At 38.4% G+C, this 13,529-nt stretch overlaps 1 protein-coding gene across 8 annotated transcripts in view; it reads left to right on the top strand.

The window, feature by feature from the left end:
* Positions 1-13,529, top strand: part of LOC143040609 (solute carrier family 49 member 4-like) — a 34,560-nt gene that overhangs the window by 3,186 nt on the left and 17,845 nt on the right. For 6 of the 8 annotated variants that reach the window (XM_076211743.1, XM_076211750.1, XM_076211749.1 and 3 more), the window contains exons 2-7: positions 5,072-5,205; positions 5,864-6,015; positions 7,120-7,364; positions 10,130-10,242; positions 11,685-11,813; positions 12,537-12,666. In XM_076211743.1, the coding sequence (XP_076067858.1) occupies positions 5,124-5,205; positions 5,864-6,015; positions 7,120-7,364; positions 10,130-10,242; positions 11,685-11,813; positions 12,537-12,666 (851 nt within the window). In that variant the 5' untranslated portion in view covers positions 5,072-5,123. Of the gene's footprint in view, positions 1-3,938; positions 4,044-5,071; positions 5,206-5,863; positions 6,016-7,119; positions 7,365-10,129; positions 10,243-11,684; positions 11,814-12,536; positions 12,667-13,529 lie in introns of all 8 variants that reach the window. The other 2 variants (XM_076211747.1, XM_076211745.1) reach the window with 1 other exon arrangement.

Consider the following 13,529-nt stretch of genomic DNA (forward strand, 5'->3'; position numbering starts at 1 on the left):
TCCAATTGTATATTTTCCTGATATTCTGTTTTTGCTTTTTCCAAACTCCATTATGCTACACTTCTTAGTATTAAAGTCCACTTCCCATTTCTGACTCCAGTTCCATACCCTATTTAGGTCTTCTTGCAGTGCTTCACAGTCCTCATCAGTTTCTATTTTCCTTAGCAGTTTGGCGTCATCGGCAAAGAAGCTCATGTAGCAGTTCACGTCCTCATCCATGTCATTCATATAGATAGCAAACATTATTGGTGCCAGCACAGATCCTTGCGGTACTCCACTGATCACCTCTTTCCAGTCTGAATATTTTTCTCTGAGCACTACTCTCATCTTTCTACCAGTCAGAAAGTCCTCTATCCATTTTGGTAGGTTTCCCTGTATTCCTCCTATGTGTTCCAGTTTTTTTAGTAGTTTTCTGTGTGGTACTTTGTCAAAGGCTTTTTGCAAGTCTAGGAATGCACAATCAGCCCATCCATTTCTTTCTTGCACTATGTCTATTAGTCTTGAGTAAAAGCATATTAAGTTTGTGGAGCATGATCTTCCTTGTCTGAATCCGAATTGTCTTGGGTTTAATATGTCATTGTCTTCCAGATGTTTTACCCATCTATTCTTGATTATTTTCTCACAAATTTTGGCAATGGTGCTTGTTAGTGATACTGGCCTATAGTTGGTGGGTTCTTCTTTGTTTCCTCCTTTGTGTATTGGTACAATGTTAGCGTTTTTCCAGTCCTCGGGTATCTTTCCTTCTTTGAGTGAGCTGTTTATTAAGATGTGTATTTTGTCTGTTAGTTCTTCTTTGCACTCCTTTAGAATCCAATTTGCAATACCGTCCGGGCCATGTGATTTTCTGACATCCAGCCTTGATAGATGTTCTGATATTTCCTTTAGTGATGCTGTAAACTCATTCATGAGGGGAGATTTCTTGTTTTTGTCTATGTCACAATTCGGTATTTTCTCTCTGGTGAAAACAGATTTAAAGTGATTGTTCATGACTTCGGCCATCTCTAAATCTTCTGTGTATTCTATGTTTCCTTGGCATAGTTTCACCAATTCCTGTTTGTTTTTAAGTTTACCATTCACATACCGATAGAATAGTTTGGGTTGCTCTTTGCATTTGTCTATAATATCCTTCTCATGGTTCCTTTTCTCCTCTCTTCTCACATTAACATACTCATTTCTATAGTTAACATAAATTTGCCATTTGCTTTGTTTTTTGTCTTTTCTCCACTTTTTCCAAGCTTTGTCCCTTCTGTCTTTTGCCTCACTGCATCTTTTGTTGAACCAACATTTAATGTACTCTCTCTCTCGCTTTTGTCTTGGTACATGCCTGTTTACCCCTTCATTGTAGTTTTCCATCAATATATTCCATTTCTCTTCCACTGCTGTTTCTTCCCTGTAAAATATTTCCCAGTTTGCATTCCGGAAGAATGTCTTTAGTTTTGTAAAGTCTGTTTTGTTGTACCTCAGTCTTCCTTTCCTATGCTTTTCGTTCCTCTCTATGTCTATTTCTTCCTTTAGTATAGTTTCGATGAGTACATGGTCACTCTTTCCAATTGGTGTCTCATACTGGACTTTATGCACTATTTCAGGCTCTGTTGTAAATATTAGATCTAGTTTCGATGGCTCTTCATTATTTCTGTACCTTGTGTTTTCATGGACCCATTGGGTCATTGTGTACTCCATGGTCATATCTAGCAGTACATTGCCCCACGAGTCATCTCCTCCTTGCACTGTCATGCTGTCCCAACAAATTTCTTTGCAATTGAAGTCCCCCATAACTACCAGATTACCCTTACCCATTAGTATCTCATTGAGTGATTTTCTTGTGTCATCTAGCATTTTTTTATGTTCAATTTCTTTCCAAGCGCTTGTTTTTGGAGGCACATAAGTCACCACAAACTTTCTACTTTTCATATTCTTGCCTTCGACTTTTATCATGATCAATTCAGCATTACCTTTGCCCTCTGCAATTTTTGTCACCTTTAGGTCTTTCTTGGCCAAGAACATGATTCCCCCTCCCTGTTTCTTGTCCCTGTTTTTTATCCAGTAGTTGTATAAACCTTGTCCGATAACAGTGGATGGTATTTCACCTCTTAGTTTAGTCTCTACAATTCCCATTATGTCTGGTTTTGCTTCTAACAGATAATCATTGAGTTCGTTCAGTCCCGAAATTAGTCCGTCAATGTTGGTATAGGCCACTTTTAATTTTCTTCCTTCTCCCTGGTTTCTTCTTCCCTTGTTTTGTTCGTTTTGAAGCGCCATTGTCTTAATCTCAAGTCTATTACTCTCCACTGGAATTCTTTGCATTCTGTCTCCGATCTTTTCAAGTTTTTTTCCTTTGCTTCTTCTCTTAGCGCCCTTTCTTTTTCTAATTCCTCAGTACTCATTTCTCTTTTTATCCATATCTTATTGTATTTTTCACTCTTTGCCAAGTTACCTACTTTTTCAAATATGTCTTCTACTACCACTTGTGACCTTAGTTTTATCTTTAGAGGTCGATTCCTATCCTTAGTATAGCGACCAATTCTGTAAGTCTCTTCTAAGTCTGTGCCTGAATCACTATCTCCCCCCTGAATTTCATTAAGGATTTCTACTGCTGTCTCTTTTTCTTCTTTTTCTCTCATGTACCTCGCCAATCCTTGTTTTTCTTTAAGCCCATAAACCACAATACATTTCTTCCTATCTACTGTGTCCCTGACCCAATTTGCTTTTTCGTTAATCACTTGAATGATTGTGTCTTTTGCATTATCTTGCATTTGCTGCTTGACTATTTCTTTGAAAGCAATTTCTTTATTTTCAATATTTTCTTTCCACTTCTTAATTTCCTGGATACTGTCCCCACCTAAGTTTTCTTCGATCTTTTGTGTCAATTCTTGGAATTTGTTGTTCACTTCCTGCTTTAGATTTTCGCTATTATTATCATTAGTTTTCTTCTTTTCATTATCATTCTTCAGTTCATTTATGTCTCTTTTCATTTCTTTAATTTCGTTTGTAAGATCCAAGTTAGCTTTTTTCAGGTCAGAAATTTCATGGTTAGTCTTAGATAAACAATCAATTAAGCCAATGACCTCTTTTCTTAAGTCCATGATTTCATTTTCCCACCGAGTCCTATTTTTGCTCATCTCTCTCTCTATCTCTAATAATCTACTTAAGTTCTTTCTTTCGTACTTACCAAACCCTAAGAAATCATTGTCATAACACGTGGTGCTTTGTTTATTGTTTACATCGCGGTTCAGTGGATTGCCTCCAGATGGCTCTGATTCGCAACTGGCTTTCGAGTCGTTTTCATTCATTTTTGCTAATTTCGAGTTAACACAATTAACTAGCACTGCATAGATACCATTTCGGGCACTCACGTTCACTCCCCACCCCTACAGTACAAACCAGGTTTTCCTTTTTCGTCGTAAATCCTCTTCTTCTTGGTCGCGCGACGACAGCGACGACGAGCGGTGTTGCTTCGATGAGCGTGTCTACGTGTGTGTTTACTTAGTTGTACTTAGTTGTACATACATATACAAAAGGCTTTTTCCTCCTTATAAGGGAGGTAGCCAAAAAACAAAGGCATAAAAATCACTCCCACCCATTCCATCCCTATCACACTCCACTCCCCTCCACCATCTTCCCTCCCTCTTATCTTGGCACCTCCTGGATGATGGGTCATCCCTGTATCTTGTCCACTGCCCTGGGTCAGAAGCAGTGTCACAAGACACAGCACATCCACAGCAAGGCTGCTTCATTAAGTTGGCAACCCCCTCTCTCCATCCCCTCATGCAGAAAAGGAGAAGACGAGGAGAAATCCCTTCAGGCTGCGTAGTTGTAATATATATAAAGGGAACTGCACATATATAGGATAGTGGTTTGATTGATTGATAGTAAACCTTTATTTTGATATAATGTCTTTTTCCAATTACTTATTTTACATCCTTTTGATTGTGCTTCAGAAATGAGTGGAGTTGATATTATAAATTTGCTTTCCATGGCTCACAATTTACAAAGGATTACAAAGGTGGAGCTTGCTGACAGGAGACCTTTTGGTCCATATCTAGGTCGGTGCAAAAAATCATAATAATGATAAATAAAAGAATAAATAAAAACTATAATAACGTAAAGAATAAATAAAATACAAATGCATAGGTATAGTTAAGTAACAAACAAACAGGTAAATAGTAAATAATAATAATAAATTGACATATAACTAATAATAAATGAGAATCAAGCAAATAATAATAAACAAGTGGACCAAAGATAACATACATACATACATATACCAAGGCTTTTTCCCCCTTACAAGGGGGGTAGCCAAAAAGAAAAAGGCATAAAATCATTCCCACCCATTCCATCCCTGAATATACTCCACACCCCTCCACCCTCCCTCTTATCTTAGCACCTCCTGAATGACCAAAGATAACAAAACAAATAAACAAATATCGGTAATATAGAATAAATGATAGTCATTACAATATCTCGCTTAGGTGTTTATCTAAATGATTCTTAAAGCTTTGAACTGAACTACACACTGCCTCTTCAGGAAGTTTATTCCATTCATTAACTACATGGTTGGCAAAGTTGTTTCTACCTACTTCCAAATTAAATCTATTTCCGAACAGTTTGAGACCATTGTTTCTTGTCTGATTCTCATTTACTATTAGAAAAGTATCTTTGTACATATCAGGCATGTGAAGGTATGTGAAATTTCAGCATTTCCATGAAATTCCACATATTTAAAACACTGACCTGCTCTCTGGTCACAATACTACTTATGGAATCTACCTTTTTTTTTAAGATGCATGTGGTAAAGTTGGAGTGAAAGAGTACTCTCTGAATAGTATGCACCAGATTACACTATTTGAAACTAAAAAATGCTAAAACTCTCTACAGTAGGAAGGGGATCCCACCCCCCTCCCACCCCTACCCCCCTGCTCAGACACTTCACTCCCTCACAACTTTCCTCTTTTTTCTTTTTTTCAGACCCTACTCACATGCCTGATGTATTGAGGGAATTTTTTTTATGGTTGTAGACATTTCTTACATTATTTATATCAATATTGTCTGATTCATTGTTTTACATTTCCAGTAATCTGTGAACTATTGAGTAGCCTCAGTTGAGGCTCAGATTTATTAAAAGAATGGAGGAGGAAAGTACTCATGAGAATATCTGCAGAAGTGAGGGAGCTGAAAGCACAAGCAATGATCTCCAGTCTGTACCTGGTATGTATGATGTGTTTTACCAATATATTAAATTGTGTTTGGTCTTTAAAGTCCGAGCTCAAATATATTATCCTTTTTCCAAATCAGTATAAGAGGAGAAATTTTTGGTGTATAAGACACGTCCTCATAATATGCACCACAATATAGTGGTATTCTTGATAGGTGAGCATTATTCTTAATTACATTGCATACTTGTAATTGTATATATAGTGTGCATCTGTGTAAAAAGTTGTTCAAATACCTAGTTGTGTAATTCACAAGTTACAATATAAAAGATTTGTAGAAAGTGTACAGTATTCTAATTTAAAGAAATTATTCTTTAAACAAGGCTAAATGTAACAGATGATAGTATGATATAAATTGTAAAAAATTGCTGCTGTTTGTCCCCCTTTGTGAAATATCATATGGGCACCCACAAAAAAAAAAAAAAAAAAATCTGATGCTCTTTTTTTTTTTTTTTTTCCCCTGATATGGTGTTTAACTTGTCAGACTTCTGATGCTCCTCTTTTGTCTTCATACCTTCCTTCCACAATATCTTCCCTCCCCCACTCCTATTAGACTTGCCTAGCTTTCTCGCTCACATTTAGATACTTGATAAAATATTCTCATATCACTTACAGCAACGAGTATTCAGTTTGATGTTGTTTCTAATTGACAGATGTTTCCCCGCTTCTAACTTGTCAAGAGTGCCACATCGAAAGAGAAAATGATTCATCAGACACGTGTTCCGTAGACTTACCTGTGACCACGAAAACATATCCTACACGTTTTTGGGTTCTCTTCTGTTTTGCTGCTATTGGGCTTCATCAGGTGAGCTATTTGTTTTTCTTTTTGAATAATTGTAGCAAAATTAATCATTACTGAACTTGACAGTTTTTTTACTTAATGATTGACCTCATAGAGTGTTATGATTTTATTTTGCTGTGGTGGACCCCTTTGATAATGAGGAGGTTAAACTTATGTCATAATTGGAATATTACACATGGAATCATGTAACAAAATATGCGATTATACACAGAAAGCTATAATTGCTTCAGTAGAAGTACCAAGTTACCATCTCAAGGGATGCAGTCCTTGTAAAAGATGACTGGAAGGATTTTTCACCAGAGATGATTTTATTGGCTCAATTGACCTATTAGTCAATTGTTTCTTGAGTTTTGCTGACTGGAAACCTATTGGCTCAATTGACCTATTAGTCAATAGTTTCTTGAGTTTTGCTGACTGGAAACCTATTGGCTCAATTGACCTATTAGTCAATTGTTTCTTGAGTTTTGCTGACTGGAAACCTATTGGCTCAATTGACCTATTAGTCAATAGTTTCTTGAGTTTTGCTGACTGGAAACTTATTGGCTCAATTGACCTATTAGTCAATTGTTTCTTGAGTTTTGCTGACTGGAAACCTATTGGCTCAATTGACCTATTAGTCAATTGTTTCTTGAGTTTTGCTGACTGGAAACCTATTGGCTCAATTGACCTATTAGTCAATTGTTTCTTGAGTTTTGCTGACTGGAAACCTATTGGCTCAATTGACCTATTAGTCAATTGTTTCTTGAATTTTGCTGACTGGAAACCTATTGGCTCAATTGACCTATTAGTCAATTGTTTCTTGAGTTTTGCTGACTGGAAACCTATAGTCCCACAGCAGCTGGCAGTCATCCCCAAGCCCTCCCATAGATATCTGTAGAAAGAAATCATGGATTAGTGTCTGCATTATATTAGTGTATTAGATAAAGAAAGACCTTCTCTGTTGTCTTTCTCACAGAACCTCCTTATGCAGGTATCTGTCATTGATCATGCTCATGGGTAGAAATCAAGGCGTATTGGAATCCTCACTAGATATCTGGTGACAAATTTTATATATTCCTTGTCTGTATACATTATTTATAGTCAGGTTTTCTCTTTGGGTTCTTTCAGTGTGTCCAGTGGAACACATGGGGTCCCATCAGCGAGTCAGTGCAGGCGGCCTTTCCTGACTGGAACCCATCCACAGTAGCCATGATGGCCAACTGGGGGACCATAATGTTTGTGTTTTTTGTCATCCCATTGTGCTGGCTTAATCAACGATTTGGTTTAAGAACAGGAACCTTGGTGTGTTGTGGATTGGTGGTTGTAGGAACTGGACTCCGATGTCTACCTGTATCAGGAACTGTCTTCACTGTGTAAGTTGAACATGCTTTACTGAAATGGTATTAGACTTATAATTCTTTTTACTTGAATGTCAACCAGGTCATTTGAAATATTGTGTGTTATAAAGGGTTCATTTAGTATATAGTATATTAAGATGAGGAGCATTTGTGCATGGACTGTTGGGACATGTAACGGTCACTGCTGAAAATTGGAGAGAAGTGGGGTCATATCTGATGGAGAATTTTAAAAAGAATAGAAAGATGTTTTGGATGGAAACAAAGTGACTGAGTAGAGGAAAGTCAGGTAGAGAGGAGAAGGTAAAAGGATGGACAGATTTTAATGGAAATGAAGGTAGTAAAAGGAAAATAGGTAGTAGTTCAGGGTCTTGTTGAATGTAGAAAAGGTTAAAGAGGGTTTGACTTTGACAGTGGAAGCTGTTAACCTCTTCACTCTGGGGCACATCGCACATCTGGCAGCATTGGCTGCCCGACGTGCGATGTTGCGTTATAATAATTGCATTATAAAGAATAAAGTCAGTGCTCAATCGTTCGTTCTCTTTCACCTGTGAATTTTGATAACCATAGAAAATAGGATGAAGCCAGTTTAGAGAGAATGGAGGTTACGTAGGTACGACTACAATAAATATAATCAAGACGCTGACGTCGGCATCATCGCGTACCCACTTGCTCCTCATGACGCCTACGTAGGCGTCACCGTATGGAAGTGGTTAAGAAAGTGGCTGTGATGAGAGAGGAGAATGATAGTGCTACAAGGAAAGCAGATCTATGAAGTGCAACAAAAGAGATGAAAGCTGGCAAGGCACCTGGGATTGATGACTGTCATGTGCAGTGTCTGACAAAGGGATGAGTAGTTATAGTGGAATGGCTGATGCAGTTGTTTAATGTATACGAGGACTGAAGTCTTGATGTGGTGGTTGCACATCATAAATCCCTCAAAAGGTTACTAGCTTAGCAATGCCCAACTCTTCCCATCATCAACAACTCAAGTATTACATAGACTTTTGTCAACAGTTGCGCAGGTGATGGCTAGGACAGTGAGAATGTTGTGTGTCTTTGGGATATTACATAAACCTTATACAGTCTAATTTTACCTCTTAATGGAATGTAAAATAATCAGTAACAGCATTTTTTTTTTTTTTTTTTTTTTTTTTTTTTAATCTATTCATTTATTTGGGAATGGATGTGAAGAGGAGATTGTGCTGACAACACTGTATGGGGCAGAAACATGGAACATAAGAGAGGAAGAGTTTAAATGTGTTTGAGATGAAATACCTAAGAAGTATGGTAGGGGTTACTAGGCTAGATAGAATGAGAAATAAGGAAGTGAGGAGGAGAGTGGGGGTGAAAAGGGAGTTGGGAGATGGGGTTGATGAAAGAGTATTGGGATGGTTTGGACACATGGAAAGAATGAGTGAAGAAAGATTAGTTAAAGAGGTGTGGAAAGTAGAGGGGGAGAGTGAACATGAGGAGGCAACCAAGGATGAGATGGATGGATGGGGTAAAACAGGCATTGGAAAAGAGGGTAATGTCTGCTGAGGAGAGAAAGGAGAAGACTGAAGATAGGGGTGAATGAAGAATGGTTGTGTATTGATGATGCTGTGAAACATGGAAGGGAGTGGGTGGGTGATAGGGGGGATGGTTGAGGGAGTATGTGTAAGAAATATTTTGACGCAGCCCGAAGGGATTTCTCCCCCATCTTCTCTTTTTCTGCCTGAGGGGACCAAGAGGGGATGTCGCCGATTAAATGAGGTGGCTTTGCTGTTGATGTGCTGTGTCTTGCTACATTGTTTCTGACCCAGGGCAGTGGGTGAGATGCAGGGATGACCTGTCATCCAGGAAGAGCCAAGAAAAGAGGGAGAGAGGGGTGAGGAATGGGAGAGGAGTATATGGGAATGAAATGGGTGGGAGTGCATTTATGCCTTTGATTTTGGCTACCTCCCTTGTAAGGGGGAAAAAGCCCTTGGTATGTTTATGTACATTTTTATTAATTAATTAATTTATTTTGTTATTATTATGACATACATATACCAAAGGCTTTTTTCCCCCTTATAAGGGAGGTAGCCAAAAAACAAAGGCATAATTATTATTAGCTGGGAGCTGGGAGATAGGGTTGATGAAAGAGTACTGGGATGGTTTGGACACATGGAAAGAATGAGTGAGGAAAGATTGGTAAAGGAAGTGTGGAAGGCAGAGGTGGAAGGAGTGAATATGAGTGGGTGTCCTAGGATGAGATGGATGGATGGGGTGAAAGGAGCATTACAAAAGAGAGGAATGTCTGTAGAGGAAGGATGGGAGAGGACAGAAGATAGGGGTGAATGGAGAAGGGTTGTGTATAGATGATGCTGTGATGCATGAGAGGGAGTGGGTGGGGGATGGGGTGTGAGGGAGTATGTATGAGAAATAATTTGACGCAGCCCAAAGGGATTTCTCCCTGTCTTCTCCTTTTCTGCGTGAGGGGACAGAAAGTGGGCGTCGCCGATTTAATGAAGCAGCCTTGCTGTGGATTTGCTGTGTCTTGCGACACTGCTTCTGACCCAGGGCGGTGGACAGGATGCAGGGATGACCCATCATCCAGGAGGTGCCAAGATGAGAGGGAGGGAGGAGGATGGAGGGGAGTGGAATATATAGGAAATGGAATGGGTGGGGGTGGTTTCTATGCCTCTTTCTATTTGGCTACCCCCGATGTAAGGAGGAAAAAGCCTTTGGTATATGTATTTATTATTATTATTATTTTTATTTATTATTATTATTCATTATTATTTACTTTTTTTTTTTAGGATGTGCCACCTGTGTTCTATATTAGTTGGTATTTCCGGAATCATCCTCATGTCATCTCCTCCAATGCTGTCAGCAACATGGTTTCCCCCTCATGAGAGAACCACAGCCATGGGTAAGTTTTTTTATCATGCTTCTAAGTTATTGAAGTTTCATTAGATATGTGAGTTACATTGTTTGTATGTAGGGAAGGCCTTTGTGGAAGATCAAGTAAATGAAATAGTTTGACAGCATCTGAATATAATCCACAGAGGGCATTGTAAGATCAGATAGGATGTGGGTTCTGCTTTTGTTTTCCAAACAATGCAGCATAACAAAAATTCTAGGGTCCCTTCTTACTGTAGTGATAGTCTTGCAGTGGAATATATAGGAAATGGAATGGGTAGGAGTGGTTTCTATGCCTTTTTCTTTTTTGGCTACCCCCCATGTAAGGGGGAAAAAGCCTTTGATATATTTACCCAGTTGTATTTACCTAGTATTTTGCGGGAAGGGGAGCTATGCTCGTGGTGTCCCGCCTTTGTATCTCTCAGTGTCTGGTTTACTTTTAAACTCGTGAATGGTTTTTCGCATACTATTTCATTATCCAGTTTGTTCCAAGTGTCCACTACTCTATGTGGAAAACTATTTTTCTTCAGTTCTCTTCTGTAGCTATGTTTTTTTTTGTTTTGTTTTTTCTTTCCATGTGCTCTTGTGTTTCTCTTGTCCCAGTTTAGTAAGTCCTCTCTATCGAGTATCTCTGTGCCTTTCATTATTCTGTAGGTCACCTCTCTTCTTTGCTCCAGTGTTGGTAACTCCAGTTTAGCCAATCTCTCCTCATATGATAGGTTTGCAAGTGCAGGCACCATTATTGTTGCTGCTCTCTGGATTCTTTCTATTTTCTTTATATTCTTTTTGGTACTGGGTGACCACAATGTCGCCGCATACTCTAGTCAAGGCCTATGTATGTATCTTCCCTCTTATGAGGGAGTTAGCCAACCAAAGCTATAAACAGAACATATGTTTCTTATAGGAGAGAATGGGGACAGAAAGAGAATTATTAGATTGGGTTGATCAAAGAGTGTTGAAATGGTTTGGACATATTGAAAGTATGAGTGAAGAAAAGCTATCAAAAAGTGTGTGGGAACCAGAAGTGGATGGAGGGATGTTGAGAGGAGGACCAGGGAATCCTCCTGTAATTGAAGAAAATAATTTGGCAACAGTCAGAATAAAGCCATTAATGTATGTTTCCAGATTGAAAAGGCAAGGATCCATTATGGAGGCTTTGGGCATAGGGACATCTTGATTATGGTGTATTATTTTTGTCTTTGATTATTTGTTTATTTATATGTTTATTCTATTTATGGGAGTGGTTTCTATGCCTTTTTCTTTTTGGCTAACCCCCGTGGAGGGGGAAAAAGCCTTTGGTATATGTATGTATGTATTCTGTGGTGGGTTGGCTACCTCCATTATAAGAGGGGAAAAGCCCTTGGTATATAGATAGATATTTTATTTATTTATTTATTTTATTTTTTTATTATTATTATTATTATTATTATTTTTTTTTTTTAATCCTTACAGCCTTCCTTGTTGGTTGTTTTCAACTTGGCTTAGTGGTGTCGTACTTGGAACCACTGATGGTACGAGCTCCCAAAAATAATGTTACCCCTGCAGAGATTAAGAAAGACATAGTTCATCTCATGTATTTAGGTATGTGTGGCTGTTGTCTTATTTACAGTGTATCTATTCGTAAATATAATCTGATATTCTTATCTCATGTAATGTAGTTATATGCATTTAATTAAACTAGGTAATATTAGCTCATTTCTCTTCTGAGTAGACTTGTACCTCTTAGCATATTAAGTGAGGGTTTTATTATATGTTGAGTGAAGCATGGATAAAAGAATAAATGCATTAGAATCACTTAAAAAAGAGGAAGACTTGGAATTGCTGATCATATATATAACTAGAATCTGTCAACATGCTTCTCTATTATAACTCATTTTTCTAATAGATTAAAGGGATCTGTGAGATATCTTTAACTTCTTCAATATGAGTCAAATTCTCGCGTGCAGCCTCAGATGCCTGAGGTATGACAATTGATGCATCACAATACTCACATTATAAAGTATAAAGTTACTGCTGTATTACTCATTCTCTTTCTTTGAGTAATAATGAACACAGGAAACGTGATCAAGCCATTTTACAGAATTCGGGGGTCACTCAGCTACAACTGGAAAATAAATATAATCAGGACGCCGACACTGGCATCGTTGTATACCCACTCGCACCTCATGATGCCAACGTAGGTGCCATCATATAGAAGAGGTTAAGGGAGGCTTTTTTCTTCTTTATAAAGTACTTTTTGTAATCCAGTACTTTACAACTTAAATGAATTCCAACTATATTGTTATTTCTTTCTTTCTATACCAGATGCCATTATAGCAGGAGCACTCTTTGTAGCAGTTTGGTTGTATTACCCAACAAAACCTCCTTTACCACCCTCTACTAGCTCTTCAGTGGAACGTCTGCAGTTTGTATCAAGTATGAAGGGGATTGCCAAGTGAGTATTCTCCATAGGGTTTTTTTTTTCCATGAGCTGAAATTGTAGGGGTAGATAAATATGTCTTTATTGGTTTAAGATGTGGATATATCCTTTGATTTGATCACCCCCTCTTCCCCAATAAAGGGCCTCCAGTACTGACATACATTATTTGGTAAGGTGTGTGATAGGAGAAAGTTGAAGGTAAATGTGAGTAAAAGGTGATGAATTTTACAAGGGGAGAGGATGACAGAGAGTTGGAAGTAAGTCTTAAAGGAGAGAGGCTGGAGGAAGTGGATAGTTTTAGGTATTTAGGGTAGCATGTGGCAGGAAAGGGAGAAGTAGAGGTGGAGGTAATTTGTAGATTGAAAGAAACAAAGCCTTAGGGGATTAAAGAATGTCATGAGAAATAGGCACCTGGGACTAAAAGCAAAGAGAAAGTTATATGAAGGGATGATTGTGCCAATGACATTGTATTGGGCGGAGATTTGGAAGAGGCAGGGGGAAGTTTAGATGTGTTTGAGATGAAATATCTGAGAAGTATATTAGGGATTACAAGGTTGGATAGAGTGAGAAATGAGGAGGTGAGGAGGAGATCAGAGGTGGAAAAGGAGATGGTAGATAGGGTTGATGAAAGAGCATTGGGATGGTTTGGACACATGGAAAGAATGAGTGAAGAAAGAATAGTAAAAGAGGTGTAGAAGGCAGAGGTGGATGGAGTGAAGTTAAGGGGACAACCAAGGACAAAGTGGATGGATGAGGTGAAAGGGGCATTGAGCAAGGGGGGAATGTCTGTTGAGTAAGGAAGAGAGAGGGCAGGAAATGAGTGAGTGGAGAATGGCTGTATTTACCTAATTGTAGTTTGCAAGAAAAGAGCAATGCTT

The sequence above is a fragment of the Oratosquilla oratoria genome, chromosome 29 (genome assembly GCF_046742065.1).
Source record: "Oratosquilla oratoria isolate Oo_2021 chromosome 29, ASM4674206v1, whole genome shotgun sequence".
Lineage (NCBI taxonomy): Eukaryota > Metazoa > Arthropoda > Malacostraca > Stomatopoda > Squillidae > Oratosquilla > Oratosquilla oratoria.